The following is a 20,312-nucleotide window of genomic DNA, read 5'->3' as shown; positions in this document are numbered from 1 at the left end:
TATACTTAGCAGTGTCCATATTTTTTGTACAAATGACAAAGCAGATTACCATGATATGTGAGAACTATATAATTCGTGTACGTCATGTTTCTTTAATGACAGAGTAAACTTAAGATAGCATTTATACTAAAGTATTAAAGATGCAACTGTTCCATTATAAACTGTTCATTTTACTGTGAATATTGGTTTAAAAATATTATATTGCTATTAATGTTAACAAAAGGGGTCGGGCTACAAATCTCCAAAACTTAGAATAAACCCTTCCCCTACAATTACTACGACATTTTAATGGATAGCGGTCGCAATAAATTAACATGATTTTATACAATGATTCACTTAAAATAAGTAAGAACCTGAGACAGTGAGATAAATGAACAACAAATGATCGTGTCCAAAAATGGGACAAATGTACAAACAACAAATACCACACAAATATCATTGTATACACCCGATAAAAGTGTCTGTTACATTTGTTTCCAGATAGACAGCTCTTTGAAGAATAAACCGAAATCCAATATTGTATGATCTGGGTTCGAATTTGTTTCCTTCTCAATACAAATGTCAACGTTTTGCGATTTCTAAAGCATTATACAGGTCACCCCTCTCTCTCAACAAGTACATACCCGTAACCAACAACAAGTCAGCCTTGATCAAAATAAACACCAAAATAATCTTCATCTCTCTGTCAACTGCAAAAAAGTGGAAATAATTACGCAAAGTAAAATATAAGATTGTCAATAAAAATGAACCCCAATGAATAGACAATGACGATGAACCTCCGGTGGCCTAATTGGTTTGATGCGGGAGATCGACGGTTCGATCCCTGGCCGAGTCATATCAAATTCTTAATAAAATGATACTAGTAGCTAACTCGCTTGGTACTGAGCATTAAGAGGTTATCTTTTGGACTGTGTTGTGATGTAAGTTTGATTTTGAACGCAGCTTTAACACTTTTTCAGTCATATCACTACGATATCTGCATGTGCGTGTGTGTGTGTGATTTGGATTTTTAACGTAGCTTTAACAATTTTTCAGTCATATCGCTACGATGTCTGCAGTGTGGCAGTTTATAGCAGACATGTAGCATGATGTCCCACCCAGTCACATTATCCTGACACCAGACCGACCAGCCATAACACTAACCTCTTAATGTTGAGCGCCGAGCGAGGCAGCTGTTAGTACCATTTTTGTAAGTCTTTGGTATGTCTCGGCCGGGGATCGAACCCACGACGTCCCGCATCGGAGGCGGATGTTCTAACCACTAGGCCACCGGAGCGGTTACGATATCTGCAATGTGGCAGTTTATGGTGATGTCTAGAAGTGGGGCATCATGCCGCAGACATGTAGCATGATGTCCCACCCAGTCTCATTATCCTGAAACCAGGCCGACCAGTCCTAACACTAACCTCTTAATGCTGAACGCCAAGCAAGGCAGCTGTTAGTACCGTTTTCGTTAGTCTCTGGTATGACTCGGCCGGGGATCGAACCTAGGTCCTCCCTCATCCGAGGCGGACGCTCTAACAATTAGACCACCGGAGCGGTCAGTTTTAGGATTGGTCGGATTGGTGTCGGATATTGCGACTCGGTTTAATATTGCTGACTAATCCAGTCTTTCTGGACTATTTGTTTAGTTTTTAGGACAAGGTATTTATCTAAAATCCCATAATAATATATATTCCCTATATTGTCATGGATGACTTGTGAGAAGTTACACGAGTATAGCATTTTGAACCTTATAGATCACCCATGAAAAGATAAACAACGGTAAACGGAATGTGTCTATATAACGGATGAATGGTCTGAAAAATCGGATAAAAAAAATACAACATGCCTCTCTTTTTCTTGCAATTGTGTAAACAAATATTGTAATCTTTGTATGAAATTAGTTTTTACTTTTTTCTGCAAATGTAAAATGATTGTAGCCTTATCATAAGCAGGTCATAAAATGCATATGCTAAAATTAAAATATATTTAGACACGATTTGCATATTTTTAATTCAACAAGGCCAACAATAACATCATGCAACCTACAGCTACTGTCTCTAGAACATTATTAACAGCTATACGCATGTTTATTTCTTCTATACTAACTATAAGTTCAGCTAATGAAGCCGTTGGTTTGGTAAATAGTTAAGTAAGAACGAAGAAAATATTGAAGGCAAGTAATAGGTACTGTTTCCTTTTGTTGATTCTAATATCACTTTTAGCACATTATTGAATATCAGGCCCGTAGGCCCAACGACACACCAAAGAACCCAACTCCTGGGCTGGTACTGAACCCGAGACCTTTATGCTATGAGTTGGATTCTATACCAACAAGGGGACCTCGAGCTTCCAAGAAGAAGAACAAGAAGAAGAAGAACAAGAAAGAAAGAAAGAAAGAAAGAAAGAAGTTAGGAATATTAACCCGAGGAACATTTGATTATGAAAAATTACAATGAACTTAATAAATATATTAGTATTCAAATGGTGACTGGTGTAATTCATTCATTCATTCATTCATTCATTCATTCGTTGATTCATTCGTTGATTCATTCATTCATTCATTCACTCATTTATTCATTCATTCGTTTGTTCTTCGTTCGTTGATTCGCCCATGTATTCATTCATTCATTAAAAGCGTATAATCTGACCTCATATATTCCTTTGAAATGTTCTGCTTATCTAATTAATTATTCCTGTTGTACAAGTAACGTATGTGAGCATTTTTGAAGTGAATGAATAACGAGGTGATGTTTATACCATCGATGACAAAGTTTAGAAATATTCCTTCCTGAATTGAATTAATTGTATTTTGACAAAACATTCCTCATGCTAATATTAAACGACTTCTTAGTATGTAGGTCCTAATTCTGCGTTGTAATGGTCTGTATAGCATCTTTATTGTGTTCTAAAATTTACCTTCTTGGAAGTTATTGAAAACGTATATATACCAATTTGTATGTATGCCGTGATCAGTATATCAGTATATGCATTTATGGATCTATCGTTATAACTGTTGTACATACACACCCTGAAAACAATGTGGGGGGTAAAATTTTATTTGTGTGTGTGTGTGTGTGTGTGTGTGTGAGAGAGAGAGAGAGAGAGAGAGAGAGAGAGAGAGAGAGAGAGAGAGAGAGATTTTGGCAGTTGCACAAAACAGCTCAAGGGCTGATGTTCACTTTTATTGTTTTTTATTTGTACATCGCAATAGCCTGAATTATTTACACTGACATGATTAATTCCATACCGTTCAACAAAAAAAAGAGTAAGTATCCGTTAGATTCAGAAGCAGGAACATGAGTTATTCAAAACATTCGCGAACATTTACCTGATGACGAAGTTAGACTCACTCTTCCAAGAAGTTATTGTAAATGAGACAATATCGGTACTAAATACAGCATAAAGACCCGTCTAGTGTACTTGTTCATTCGCGCTTGGAATAGTAGTAAATAGGCAATGTTTCTGAAAGGTACCGTAAATTTGTCCAGATCAGCCCGTTTTCATTTATGGACTGGAGTTCAGGCAACGTAGCGGAATAATACTACTAATGTGAGGATAACATTTGTAAAGTAAAATCAGATAAATAAGGACGCGTCATCCGTCCATTAAAACTCTTCTGACTCTGCTGAAAGATACACCATGCAACGGACATTATGCTCTGTGTAGCAAGCATGCGTAATTGCATTTAGCATAATATAAAAAATTCAATTCTATGTCTGTCTACGTTAAGTGCATTCACTGGTCAAGTATGTATGTATTTATGTATGTATGTATGACTGACTGACTGACTGACTGAATTCAGTCAGTCATACATACATAACATACATACATACATACATATACACACACATACATACATACATAACCACACACACACACACACATACATACATACATACATACATACATGCATGCATGCATGCATGCATGCATGTATACATACATACATACATACATACATACATACATACATACATACACACACACACATACACACACATAGATACATACATACATACATGCATACATACATACATACATACATGCATACATGCATACATACATACATACATACATGCATGCATACATACATACATACATACATACATGCATACATACACACATGTACACACACACATAGATACATACATACATACATACATACATACATACATACATACATACATACATACATACATACATGAGTGGTCTAAAGCGCTCTTCGTTACGGATCACTGCCATCTCACCTCTGTCTGCGGCGGTTCGAGTCTAAGATTCAGCCAATGTGGGTATGTGAGAAAGCTTGCCAGTAGCTTGTCGAGGGTCGGTGGTTCTTTCCAGGGTTTTCCCGGGTTCTTTCTCCACCATTAATACTGGCCGCCATGTATAGCCTATCGTGTGCTGAAAAATGGCGTTAAACCCCACAAAAAAACCATACATACATATATACATACATGCATACATACATACATACATACATACATACATACATACACACACATATATACACACACACATAGATACATACATACAGGCACACACATATACACACACACATAGATACTTACATACATACATACATACATACATACATACATATATATATACATACATATGCACACACATATACACACACACATACATACATACATGCATACATACATACTATCATACATACATACATACATACATACATGCATGCATACATACATACCTCACATGCATTTATATGATCAAAAGAAAACTTTAATAGACTTCTAAGGTATGTAAAATTATTTTTACAATTTTATTCCATTGATACAGTTAAGAGTGCTGAGGTATATCTTGCGCGTATTCATTACGTGGATATCCTGGGATGTAAATTATATGTTTAAAAAAACACCAAGTCAGTTATGAGTTCAAGATAAAATGAGTATATATTAATGAGGAAAATTACAGGCTCATACATAAGTGGATATTATGTGTCATAACGACCTTGTCTCAACATTTCAAGAGCACTACTGTCATTTCTAAAGGTCTTTATAACTTCACCCACAGTATTGCTAAAATTAAACTTGGATGGTAATCTTCAGAATATTTATTGCTACACTTAATCGTACTTGTGCTATTGGACTGAACACCATAATGGTCGGTAAATCGAAAATTTTAAGTCAATTTAATAAAATAGATACAATAATTAAATCGAGATTTCGAAGAAAAGTTAATTTTTTTTACCTGTTTGTATATCATTAAGGAAGCATTGGAAATCAATTGTGAAATTATGGGGACACAAATTTCAAATAAAACCCACAAAATATATCAAACACTTTGTAAAATGTGGTATATTTGAATCATCCTTTTTATCGCCCCCATCCCGAGCACCTCGCTTCAAACTCTTCAACTTATAAGGAGCTCCATTGTGCACGGTCAGGTTAACACCAAAATGTTCTCGATAACGATCGTTTCCTTTATCTCGATAATGAACTGTTTGATTTTCAGTTTCCATATATTCTCTTAATTTATACCACGTTCAGCATTTATATTTCCATGATATCAGTTTATATTTAATTGTTATCATTTTGTCAAACATTTTTTTTTAAAACACTGTTACGAAACGCGCATAAATAAGAGTACCCCTGGCTCACACCAGGGTCACGATAATTTTTTGTCATAATTCACTCGGCTTACGCATGCAATTGTTCCCATTTTTTTTAGTTAGAAACGGATAAATGTGCCCACACAGCTTGCAAGCCGTTTACGCTACCGATTACAAACAAACACTCTCGGCTACGATACCAAACTTGTGGGATTGGAGGGCACCCAACCACTATCATTGTTTGAGGTTACATCTTGGAATGAGGTTGCAGGGCGGTGGTTTAATATTCGGCCAGAAATGGCTACTTGCGCACATAAATATTCCTGCAAACAGTTGGTGATATCCACCGGAGTGCCTACACGCGAGTGTTTGAAAACCGTTTCCCAGGCACGCCAGCGTCTTCACATAACAACGCGCGATTGCAATCCCTGCCGCCAGGGTAGAAAGGTTTGGCCCTCCGCCTTGATGCTCCATTTTAATATTTATTCTCAATGTATTCCGAGACTACTTGTGGGAGGTTCCGCGAATAAAAAATTTGAGAATGCAAGGAAATGACAAACCGGATCGAAATATTTTTTTTAAAAGATAGGCGTTCCCGTGTCTTAAACTTGGAACATAAATGCACATGTTACATTGAAAATATACTTTGGAAGACTTTATTGTTGATTAACTAGGTTTGGATGGTTTGATTTTGTGAGTTTATATACATTTTTTTGCACATGATAGATGGCTAGTATATTTCAGGACACTGGGGTAAAAAAATAACCCGATCCACGGGAAGCTACTGGCATCCTCTCGCATATATCCACCTCGGCCGATCCAGGATTAGGACCAATACGAACAGAGGTGAGATGCTAAGGATGTGTAAAAGCAAACATTTTAGACCCTCGATAATGCTAATTTAATTCATGCTACAGCTATTATTAGCAAAACAGTTTTAATATGTCTTCAATTGCTTCTGTGATGACAGCCACTTATGCGATTGCATTGCAGTCATTTAGTATGAACGAAGAAAAGATTGAAGAAAATAATGATATCTTGTTTTCTTTTCTTGGTTTTAACCAATTTTCAGCACCTTCCCCAATGGCACATCCAGACAGCCTGATGGCCTGGGTGGGGATAGAACCCGAGACAGTTGGGTTCCGAGCCAGACGTTCTACCAACAGAGCCACCACGGTTCCATAGCAGAGGAGAGGTAGAAGAGAAGATCTGAGGAAAACATACATGAGCAATAGTTGAATATTAACAATAAGAATAATATGAATATAATTATTATTATTATTATTATTAGTTGTTGTTGTTGTTATTGATGGATTAGTATCAGAAGTAATAAAATTAAAATTGTTTGCACACACACACACACACACTCACACACACACACTTATATATATATATATATATATATATATATATATATATATATATATATATATATATATATGTCATTACTACAATTATTTTGTTAATGAATTAATTAAATAAAATGAGGAATAAAAATCAGACCTGAGTTGATTGATGAAAATGTTCTGGTCACGTAAATAATTCCACTTGGCGTACAGCAATGTGTTTGGATTATAGCAAGAGCGAGAGAGGTAGTGAATGGCTTTTAAAGAGGTAGTGAATGGCTTTTGAACAATGGATTACGAAATTAAGAAATTTTCCTTCTCAGTTTTTTATAAAAAAAAATATTTTGCCTTCCTGATACTAATATTACACGTGTTCTTGGTATATAAGACTTGATTAGGCTGAGATTTCTTTTAAAAAATAACGTGTATACCTTCCCTTGGGGTATTAGGTCTAGGATTAGCCTTCTAGGAATGCATTTAAAATATGTGTTGTTGCTATTTGGCTTTAATGGCATTGCTCAGCTCAAGATAGGCTATATACGGCGGCAAGTATAAATCATTGAGGAAGAAGCCGGGAAAACTCCGGTAAGAACCACTGACTCAAGAGAAACTACTAGCAAGCTTTCGCACATTAGCCGAGCGCGAGACTCGAACGCACTCGGGCATAGGTGAGGGCAGTGATAGGTAAAAACAGGCACTACAGATCGTTACGCACCCCGGGGTACCTAAAATATATTCAAGTATATATATTTTATATGCTTCATATTATTTTGGTTCTCCTTATATCTATATCCTAAATGGTTTGCACAGCTAAAAGTAGTTTCACATCTTTCGTTCAGAGCAAATCTAAAGTTTCCGCTTGACTCAAAAGTTCAGGTATAAGTGTTATTCAGAACAGTCTAGAATAATTACATGAAGACAATGCTATATGCATTCTTAGAAGAAGTGGCGTTGAACAAGATTATGCCGGTACTAAACAGATTCTGAAGCTGCATTGCGCTTAAAAAAGAAGAAAGTGAATATATTGTGTGATTTGGATTTTTAACTTAGCTTTAACAATTTCTCAGACATATCGCTACGATGTCTGCAGTGTGTCAGTTTATGGTGATGTTTCGCACTCTGGCATCATAATGCAGGCATTTAACATCATATTCCAGCCAGTCCCGACACTAGACCGACCAGTCCTAACACTGACCTCTCAATGATGAGCGCCTAGCGAGGCAGCTGTTAGTACCATTTTTGTAAGTCTTTGGTATGATCTGGCCGGGGTTCGATATAATATAATATACCATTTTTTGGTCACTTCATCCAAATCACTAGCTAAGGGAGACACCTATTTATCAGTATATAACGTCGCTGATTCGTTGCTGTGTTAGTTACGGTTCAATTGATAACGGAACTATAGATAGTTATACATGTTTCGTAAGTACAGCCATTTAAACCACCTTAATATCTAAACAGATCGTTGTTTATCAAAACAGAAATGACTGACAGACGAGGCTTTCGTTCCTAGCATCCCTCATGTGAAGCATTACATTTCAGTAGATTATGTAAAACACATAATTCACCGTGATGCATTACATTTCAGCAGATTATATGAAACACACAATTCACGGTGATGCATTACATTTCAGCAGATTATATGAAACACACAATTCACGGTGATGCATTACATTTCAGTAGATTATATGAAACACACAATTCACTGTGATGCATTACATTTCAGTAGATTATATGAAACACACAATTCACTGTGATGCATTACATTTCAGTAGATTATGTAAAACACATACTTCACCGTGATGCATTACATTTCAGTAGATTATATAAAAAACACAATTCACGGTGATGCATTACATTTCAGTAGATTCTATGAAACACACAATTCACTGTGATGCATTACATTTCAGTAGATTATGTAAAACACATACTTCACCGTGATGCATTACATTTCAGTAGATTATATAAAACACAGTTCACCGTGATGCATTACATTTCAGTAGATTATATAAAAAACACAATTCACGGTGATGCATTAAATTTCAGTAGATTATATGAAACACACAATTCACGGTGATGCATTACATTTCAGTAGATTATATAAAATGTGGGGGCACATGTATGTGTTTGATGTGTGATAATTTAAGAGAAACAAGTTAGAAATGATGAATGGGAATGGGACTTTATTGTTTTTTTTATATTTTATTATATCACGTTTCCATACAATTTAGCGTCAATAGACATTCAAACCAATCAGAGGCTGCTGTCCGTGACTTGTTTGAATATTTTACCGATCATGTAGATTTTAGTTAGTAGAAAAATAGTTTAGCAGCATGAGATATTTTATTTTACTAGAATGAACCCTGATACTATTACGGGGTTTATTATTATATACAGTTTGAATGAACCATTTACGGGATTTCAAGAAACCCAATCAATGGTTTTACTAGGAAATGCTAAAAGAATGAGGATGAGCAAATACAAAGACAATAACATCTGGCGTGTGGAGCGTTATATGTAAAAACATTTTCAAATAACACTATATAAGTTTGTATGAAATTGTACTTCCTTAGAAACTAATCGGTCAGTCTATCGGTAAGTCATCAAGACGTACAAGAATTGTGACATCTAAATAAGCAAAGAGTATAACTATCAACCTTCCAACGTCTTTGCAATAACCAATTATTATTTGAATTTGTTGTAACTAAATTTAAACCTGATACCCCCATATCACATTCCGTTAAATTATTCAGTACGATGATTCATGCAATGAAAACTATTTAAACTAAAACGTACATGTCAAAATACCCCCACCCCACCCCCTTTCCGGCGATATATAACATAAACAGTTTCGGTGACTCGGGTCCGTGTAACCTCAATAGAGAAACCTGGAGTTGCGAATCGTCATTGTTCTATCGTTGGCGGGTGATAAATTTTGACTGTTGTTTTGCTTGTTTGCCTTCTTCAGATTGGGAAAGAGGTGTGTCGTTGGTACATGTATACAGAGTGTGTGTGATTTACACTTTTAACGTAGCTTTAACAATTTTTCAGTCATATCGCTACGATGTCTGCAGTGGGGCAGTTTATAGTGATGTCCAGCAAGTAGCATGATATCCCCACCCAGTCACTTTATCCTGACACCAGGCCCACCAGTCCTAACACTAACATTTTAATGCTGGGCGCCATGCGAGGCAGCTGCAAGTACCATTTTTGTAAGTCTTTGGTATGACTCGGCCGGGGATCGACCACACAAACTCCCTCATCCGAGACGGACGCTCTAACCATTGGGCCATCGGTGTGGTATGCATGTATACAGAGAAAAATCATCAATTAGCAATTATTAGTATGTGTTAAAGCCCCCCCCCCCAAAAAAAATGGAACGTATAAAATAACATATGTATGTATGCATGAATGTATCTATGCTTATATTCAGGCAGACACGCACAAAACTACCTATGTATGCGTGTATGTATGTATGTATGCATGCATGCATACACGTATGTGTGTATGTATGTATGTATGTATGTATGTATGTATCTATGTATGTATGTATGTGTTCATGCACGCACGCACAAAACTACCTATGTATGAGTGTATGTATGTATGTATGCATGTATGCATGTATATGTATGTATGTATGCATGTATGTATGTATGTATGTATGTATGTATGTATGTATGTATGTATGTATGATAATTAGTGGCTATTACTACTGGCATTTTATAGTGATGTCTAGCACTGGGGCTTTATGCCGAAGACATGTACCATGATGTCTCACCAGTCACATTATCCTCACACAAGGCCGACCAGTCCTAACAATAACCTCTTAATGCTGAGCGAAAAGGGAGGAAGCTGTTAGTATCATTTTTGAAAGTCTTTGGTGTGACTCGACCGTGGATCAAACCCACGACCGCCTGCATCCGAGGCGGACGCTCTAACCAATTGCCACCGGAACGATATGTATGTATGTATGTATGTATGTATGTATGTATGTATGTATGTGTGTATGCATGTATTGAGATTAATTTGATTTATTTCTCTACTACAATTGTATACTATTTTAATAAACAAGCGAATTCCTACATCCCTAAGGGGTGGATAAGCTAAATGATTCACGAAAGCCTTGTTCGGATTCGAATTGTACGACATAAGCACTGCATATAAATTGAGAGCAAGCGTGCGCAAAGTCAATTCGTTCATCGAGAATCAGAGAGCTCTGTCTTTCCTTACTGGTAAGAATCGCCTGTGTTCGTAAACTTCTTAAAAGTATAAAGACTTTTTGATGTTGAGATTTTCACGGTTAATTTCAATCTAGACTTGATATTTTTGCAACACTTTTGTGAGTTCTTTCTATTTTATATAACAATGAAATGGAATATTTTATTGTTTCAAAGAATTTATATTCATTTGTATTTATGGTATTTATTATTGGAAAAGACGAATTCGCTACCAACTTCATGTTTAAATATAATATGGAAATAAAAGATTCTTTAAGTAATAAAGAATAATGTTTCAGTAACCTATTCCATCTTAGTATTCTAGTTTTAATTTTAGTAAAATACATTTCTTCAAAACGATTGTTGCATTATATCACAATTACTGAATTTTATGCTCTTTGGCTATCATGAATTTAGTCGAGATGTAATTATCTGTATTATATTCTAAAAAGCAGAATTTTACAAATGTATGAAGATGATAAGCTCGAAGGAAAAGTGTAATTTTATACTCATTTTGTGTATTTTAAAATATAAAGTTTTAAAGATTATCTCTAAATAAATGAATTATTTAAAAAAATTAATTCATCAAGAATCAGAAGTCTCTGCCTTTCCTTAAAGCGATTCCGTACCTCTCATCGCCATTTAACACGTGATGTAGCCGTATATACACCGTTACGGGAGCCACCTTTTGTTAAGAGAGCCTGAAGACATCCTTCTGTCTGTCTGTATGTATGTAGGTATGTCTGTCTCTCTGTCTCTCTCTCTCTCTCTAACCATGGGCAAAGACATTTCTTAATTTATGAATATTTCCTTCTCATTGCAAAAATGACAAGAAGGTTATGATAAAAAATCCTTCCATAACACACATTCACAGTTCTTCCACCTATTCGCTGTTGATGCAGATCAATATTGTTTTCTATCAACAGTGAAACAAACATCATTTAATTATTTACGGCAATAATTATCATGCGAAATAAACACTAAGGAGAATTAAAACATTTCGTGCACAATCGTATCTTGTCATACGACATAATGACATAAAGGAACATTTTAATTCATATATATATATGTATCAATCAAAGCTAAATACTTTTTGTATATTTCTCAGATAGAGTGTATGCATATTGTTATTTACATGGTTTCTTTAAACAGTGTATTCAACACTGCAAGAACGAATGGTATTTTCGCTCTAAATATCCAGATTAATATTGTACTTCCCCCTCAGTTTGACAAAATATACATGATATCAATTTGGATTTCAGTGTGTTAATCACATGCATATCCCTTTGTTAACGTATTATGACTATTCTATTTGTGTACACTTTTGTATTATACCTTGTTCAAATGGTATTATTCTGCGTAAAGACCGAATCGATACATGTACGATGTTATCAAACAGGTCGATTCATCGACAAGTGAAATAACTCCAACCGAGGAACATGCTCATTGTATGAGTGCAAATACGCAGAATTCTTTTTAGAGAGACAGCACACTTTGTATAATAGCGTTTGTACTGAAACCAACCTTGCGCTAAAATTACACCATAATATTACTGTCCTTGGTTGCCACCATATGTTTTCAGACAAAGCACAAACAAACGCTTAGTAGCACGACGTAATTCATGATACAGATGCAAGTATAAAGTTGTTCTTATTTTAACTTCCCTCGCAATGAAATATTGTATACAGTCATATATTATATACGATTGTGTACAGTAATAATTTTGTACATTATATTTGATTATGATCCTCATTCCCATTTGTATTTTTTTCAAATCTACGTTGAGTAAAACTCTTACTTGCATGTACACATTAAAGGAATATATATATATATATATATATATATATATATATATATATATATATATATATATATATATATATATTTATTTATTTATTTATATATTTGCATGTGTGTCCCAAATTAACGTGTTGAAGCCAATACTAGTCATTTGTATCTATTATGTTTCCTTTAATTTTTGCAATTAAAATGTGTATCATTTTAATGGTGGCTGTTATCATGAGGGACATCAGCTTTTGTATTACTGTTTCTCTCAATACATTCAGACAATTATACTTCCCGACCACGTGTATGGCCTGATACATGGTTTTCGGTAAGACAATAACACGGACAAGATCACTCTTCGCCATTACGTCGATTCGACCTGTCCGAGAGCGGGCCGTTGGCTATTTTTGAAACTGATATCACTGCGTGTGACATTCACAGAGGTAAGAGTACAAGCAACCAATAAGCGAGGTTGGAAATGTAAAAACATATATACTCCAAATATCATCACATCTAAGAAAAAGAGTGGTGATGAAGTTAAATCAGCTAGAATTTATGATAAGTTATATCTACATATCATTAACTCATCGATCTTTTTCGTTATGTATGTATGTATGTATGTATAGCAGAGACGATCGCTGAGTTATATACAGAGAGAGAGAGAGAGAGAGAGAGAGAGAGAGACATACATACAGTGTCATGCACATACTGTTTGGGCCATAGTTTTTTCGGTGTAACGATATCCTGTATGCAATTACGATATAGATTAACCTAGGAAAACTATATAAAACCTGATTGGACATAATCATTTTGTTTAAATACACACTTTTAAATGAATTTATTTTTAATACCTTACAAGTCTATTACAGTTATTCTAGTAAAGCTTCGGTTAGGTAACATTTAATCTAATCGATACACATGAACAAAGTACAATTCAATAAACATATAAAGAATATCATATCACAAGTTATTGGAAGTTTCAAGTTTCCATTTATAAATTTCCGTCTTGCATACAGGTCAGAATAATGTAGCATTGTCACAAACTAAGTTTTAATGGAAGAGAGAGAGAGAGAGAGAGAGAGAGACCTTTCGAATTTAGTCACATTTTCTCTGAAGACATAAAAATGGTACAAACAGCTTCCTCGCTTGGCATTCAGCATTAAGCGGTTAGTGTTAGGACCGGTCGGTGTGGTGGCAGGATAATGTGACTGGGTGGGACATCATGCTACATGTCCGCGGCGTGATGCCCCAGTGCTAGACATCACTATAAACTGCCACGTTGCAGACATCGTAGCGATATGACTGAAACATTGTTCAAGCTACGTTAAAAATCCAAATCACATCACATCACATCGGCAGCACGTCATGGCGAATTCAGAATGTGTTATGTTTTGTGTACGAATAGTTTAAATACGGTAATTTAACGTTCTAGTCGTTCATCAAGCATTATAAACTAATTTTGTTTTTCTTTTTACTTTCCCAGTCTCAGAAACGGTTATGTTATTATATTGCATGTCCACACACATACACACGCAAATGCATACATACATACATACATACATGACAAGTGAATGCACTTAACGTAGACAGATCTTTGAATGACATCACGTATTAGGCATTCCAGTTAGACCAACATTATAATTACACAGAATGTTAAAATTAACATACAATAAAGTTCCCTGAACAACTGTTGTCAGATATTTACCACAGTAGTGTTTTGTAGTAACGCAATAAGTCGATATGGCCTTGTAATTTCAAACCGCTGATAACAACGGTTATGCATTCATCAATCAAAACTTAGGGCACTCATTCACACCCTACCTGGCAGTGGTATCGTTGTAAATGGAGACGATTAACACACCATACTCTGTTAAATGATACAATTTTAGGATAAAAGTGCTAGCGTATGTCCTTCAGATAGGTATTTCGGACATGTAATGTTGACTGCATGATTGACCATTGTGACTGTCACCAAGTATTCTGGTGACGGAGTGTTTTGTGTAACCGCATACATGTATTCTGTTACCCGTGGCTAAATTTGATGTTTGTTATACCCAGTGTTTTAGGACTAAACATATTTTGCATGATAACTGTCCCATCATCATTTTACTATTTGAATAAAGTACATCATTTTTTTCTCACTATTTGAGTTAATACACCATTTTACTATACCAGGAATTTACATCATTTTTACTATTTGAGTAAAACACGTCATTTTTTCGTCGTGTGAAATAACTGTAAATCAGTACAGATGACTTTGTAATGTGTAAGGCCATTTACATCTATTTACATTCATGTTACATGAGGTTCATGCCGATTGTGTTAATTTTGTCCAATATTTGGATCTTATACACGCACGTATTAATCAATTATTTTTTTCATTCGAGTCATTCATCAATAAACATTGTATCTGTATCACCATCAAAGGTGTTATGTTATAAATCCGAAATCCAAACCGTTTATCTTTTTACACCAGTTGATTATAAGTGTATGCCCAAACATACAAATTATGATATGTATCAAAAAAGCAGCCCATCCGTGTCAGAATTGTTTCCTTTTCCTCTGTCCTAAACTTCAAATGTAATGTCAAAACAATTCAGCCGAGTTCATTTGCACCGCCCATTTCATATATATATATATATATATATATATATATATATACACGTTTTAGGTGCGTTGTGGGCAGTCATCCCGAAAGTGGGTTTACGGGAAGGACATGATATAGTTTACATTTCAAATCAAAATACATATACATAGGTTGTATTTCTTACATAGTAATTATGTATATGTTGAAAATAAGTATATACACTTATGTTATAGTCCTATTCATGTTTTCGGTTCGTGGGCAGATATATATATTTCATGGGCAGTTTTGACCTTTAGGTTGAAGATGACAAAGTAACTGCCCAAAAATACGTTCACGAAGAACAAACATATAGCATTCTGCCCGTGAATACGGTCACGGGAACAATATATAGCGTACTGCCCACGAATACGTTCACAAGTAACAAATATATAGCATGACTTTCCGGTGTGCGCGCGCAAAATGGTTGTCAAGACACGACGATAAACATTAATCTATTAAAGCATCCTTTGCAATGGCCAGCGTACATATGGACATAGGACACAATTAATTTTACTATATGTTATCTACATTGGTTTCTCAGTACTGACCTTTCCACTGTGTGACAATCAATACAAATCATATGCTAATCTAAACTACCTTCAAAGATGACTTCACGGTGAAGTTCTCGTCAAAGGTTGACCTGCTCTTTTTTTAGATGCTGAACTGTCAACACATCACCATGTACACAGAACACACATTTCACTTCCGGAGCATCACCAAGGCCTTATTACTCACTGTGCACTGTCGCCGAAATACACACATACAACAACACCCTGAGCTCATATTATGAAGAATAAACAGTTACCTTTAAATCCCTACCAAAAATGCATAAATAAAACTCTTCTATCACCACCAAAATGAGAGAGGAAAAAATGTTCTAAAAATAGACTAGAACTACATTCGTGGGTACTGAACTGGAAGTATTAATTGTGAACTGATTCCTGACAGGGTTAGACAATTTCACCTCCATGGATAAAACTTCCATCCATGATCAAATCAATGTCTCTTAAATGCTGCTGCAAAGTTTTAAGGACTTTCATCCATGAATAGGACAGATACAGGCTTTTAGCTGACACCACTGTAACACAGACACAACTCAATTCCAAATGGCCGAATTTCAAAAATGCACAAAACTTAAAGTTTAATTGTGATTTTGCTAATCAAGATAAACACTTCAAATAAACTGTAATTAGTTTTTAGTTCTAACACCAATCTGGAAATTACTAGAAATTAAACTAGACTGTTTAACTTTCTTAGAAAATTCAATTTTAAAAAATCATACATATTTTGATATGAAAATTTAAATTTAACTTAAATTTTAATGAAATTTTAAAACCTGAAGTTGACAAATTTTGTTCTATGGCAAAGTCTCTCCAATCCTTTGTCATAAACATCAATGGTTTTCCTTATCAGGTGTGAAGCAATTAAACCAAAGCTTGTCAATGAAAGGTAACACCTGAAATCTGGTAGCATCTAAATACGCAAGCTAGGTCTAACCAAGTACATGACATCATTTCCACCCATGAAGGGGAGGAGTCTTCAGATGTCAGGCTTCCAGTAGTATTGAAGAGTTGGTGAAGTTCTCTGAAACCAAGCTAGCATGCCTTCTCCTAACTATATAAGTGAGAGAGAGAGGATGATTCTTGTATTTTACATGCAGTTATCGTAACTGAAACCATGAAAGGGTACAAGAAGAGGAAGACAACTTTTTTTAAACCTGGATATATTCCACATAACAAAGGAGTCACATATCTGACTGATAATACTCTACCAAGTTCCAGTGCTGCATCTGTTCCAGTGACAAGAAGAATGGATGCAGACAAGTTCTCTCTCACAGCAGTGACAAAGCCGACAAATGGGGGTCTCAAGTCAGTTCAGGCACCAGACTGTAATGGCACACCTGGGACTGCAAACATTCTACAACCATCATCCAAAGCAAAACTGGACCTGAAAGAGACAAATTTGAATGAGCATGATGGGACACGTATGATCTGTATGAAAAAAAATGTTGAAATGTGGAATGATATCATTCATCGCCATGGCAATCAAGTCAACATATGTGGTAGACCAGAGTTCCAAATTGCTAATGAAATAAAATGGGGACTTGCTTGGAAGCATACTATGATGTGTAAAAACTGCAGCTTTAAGTCACCAGAGTATAAGTTGTATGATGAGATAAAAACAAATAAACCTGGGCCAAATCCTGCTGCTGTAAATATGATGTTTCAAGCTGGATTACAAGATACACCAATGGGCAACACCAGGGCTAGATACTTGCTTGCAGCCACTGACATTCCGCCACCTAGCAGAACATCTATGCAAAGGGCCTCCAACCTTGTAGGCAAAGCAACTGTGGAGCTGAATGAAATGGACATGACAGAGAAGCTGAAACTAGTCAGACAAGTTAATGTTATGCGTGGTGTTCAGCATCCTGAGCAAATAAATGTTGCTTTTGATGCGAGATACAATGCCATTAGCTTTGGACATGAAAAGAAACCTGGTCAAAGTTCATCACAAGCTGTTGGAATTGCCTGCAAAACTGTTACAGAGAAGCAATACATTGTGGGAACTACAATAGAAAACAAGCTGTGTTGGACTGGAGCATGGCTGAAGGGAAAAGGTTTTGATGTGAAATGTCCAGGAGGCCATGTTGACTGCACAGCAAATCTGTCACCAGTTGCACCACATTCAGAGTATGAAATGGCAAGAGAAATGGGACAAAAATTTGTTCTGCAAGAGATTCTCATCAGACATGCAACAACAGATGGAGATGCACAGGCTGCTGCTGGCTTCCAAAATGCTTATACCATTCTGCATCCAATGTGGAAAGTAGAAAGACTGTCGGATCCCATCCATTTGGGTCGTTTACAGTTCAAACGGTGTAATTCTGCAATATTTAGTGAAAACATGTTTCCAGGAATAAGAACAAGAGAAGGAAAAAGGCTCAAACAGAAAATTTTCAGCCAAGACATTAAAGCACGTTGCGGTTTAATCTTCAAACAAATGATGGAGGACAATAGTGGTGATGTTAAAAAAATTAAATGTCAACTTCCCCAAGTATTGGATGCCACTCTGCGCTGTTATTCAGGGGACTGCTCCAAATGCCGGCATTATTCAAAGGTCTGTGGGGGAGGAAGTACTAACAGCTGGTGGATGCGATCAGCATACCTGGGCCCTCATCAAATGACTCATCTCAACATGACAGAAAATGATAAGAACATCCTGCTAGAAGTTCTGAAAATGAAACTCTCCTGTGATGTTGTAGAAAGATTGCGACTGAACACAAACACACAGAAATGTGAGGCAGTGAACAGATCAATCAGTGTTTCATTACCTAAGAATGTGAACTATTCCAGAAACTTTGAGGCAAGAGTGCATTCAACAATACACAGACTCAATAACAGCCTGGGATCATCACTGAAAAAAAAAGTGACACACTTGGGAGGTAAACTTTCAACAAGGACTCTGAGATCACTGGAGACAATGGATAAAGACTGCACTTACCAGCAGTTGTATCAAAAGCATCCCAAAACCAGGAAACGTATTCTAACAAGACGAGGAAATATGATACAGGCCCATCTGAGGTACAGGACACAGCAAGGCAATAGGAAGTCTGACTACTGCAAAGGACTGCTAGATACCAAGGGCGATCACTCCTATGCAAAGGTTTAGCAGGAGCCAATGGACACTGCAGACAGAAAAAGTTATCTTAATTCCATGTGCAAAATGAAAGCGCTCAAATACACCATGAATAACACATTGTACAGAAGGGAAAACTGTAGTGGGGAAATCCGTAGGTAACACAACGCATGTTATGTGCAGTTGTGTTACTTACTACCACCTGATGAGACCTATGGAGAGGTCGAAACAGTTTTCTCTGAATATGAAGACACAAATAAAGAAATTAAAAAGCAAAATAAATAAAGATTAAAAAAATCAAAATTAAAATAACATGACATGACAAGACATGACTTACTAGACTAGCTGAATGAATGAATGAATGAATGAATGAATGAATGAATGAATAAAAGGAACGAAAGAAGGAAGGAAGGAAGGAAGGAAGGAAGGAAGGAAGGAAGGAAGAAATGTATTTAAGAAAGCACTGTCATACCAGCATGGTCTACTAAAATAAAGACCACACTCTTTCCTTTCTCCTTGTTACTCAACACATACATACATCCATCCATCCATCCATCCATCCATCCTTCCTTCCTTCCATCCATGCCAGACATACATTGATATGGATGTGGGTGGGTGTAAAGGATATATCATGATACCTGAATTTATTCCATATTACAATTTCAACTTTAACATGCAGTCAGGATAGTCACCATGGCCAATGCAATGACCATAACCTTTGCAATACTGTCTATTATTATTAATGGAATGACGCTCTAGAACCAGATGATCCACATTCACACACAGACTATTATGGCATAAATGGGATGCATCTAGCTCCTTTGGTATAGTCAGACTTCTCAACTTCACCATCAGTGCCAGTCTGTGAACATGTTTTTTCTTCCACGTGTTTGTTGTGGGATCCTTATATGACAATAGGCCATATAATCCATTGGCTGTTACATTTCCTGTCCATATTTTACAAACACTATTATGTGCTATTACAGAATTCAATGAAATTTTTGCTGACAGGCTTTCAAAAAAATCCTCCATTGCAACTTCAATATGGTGTAGGAATACATTGCTGCTAATAATAATGAGTGTCATCTCCAACAGATACCATTTCTGTGAATTTATAGGGAATTTTTTTTTTTTAATTT

General features: G+C 35.9%; 1 protein-coding gene across 1 annotated transcript in view; it reads right to left on the bottom strand.

The window, feature by feature from the left end:
* LOC149799352 (von Willebrand factor D and EGF domain-containing protein-like) overlaps positions 1–7,155 on the bottom strand; it is a 35,331-nt gene extending 28,176 nt beyond the window's left edge. The window contains exons 1-3 of the mRNA XM_089958671.1: positions 7,064–7,155; positions 6,636–6,769; positions 624–689 (exon numbers count right to left, since the gene is read on the bottom strand). Coding sequence (XP_089814797.1) covers positions 624–678 — 55 coding nt within the window. The 5' untranslated portion in view covers positions 679–689; positions 6,636–6,769; positions 7,064–7,155. The remainder of the gene's footprint in view (positions 1–623; positions 690–6,635; positions 6,770–7,063) is intronic.
* Positions 7,156–20,312: the final 13,157 nt, after the last annotated feature.

The sequence above is a fragment of the Sinohyriopsis cumingii genome, chromosome 5, assembly GCF_028554795.1.
Source record: "Sinohyriopsis cumingii isolate HCF-2022 chromosome 5, ASM2855479v2, whole genome shotgun sequence".
Taxonomy (NCBI): Eukaryota; Metazoa; Mollusca; class Bivalvia; order Unionida; family Unionidae; genus Sinohyriopsis; species Sinohyriopsis cumingii.
This window is presented reverse-complemented; position numbering and strand designations above follow the sequence as displayed.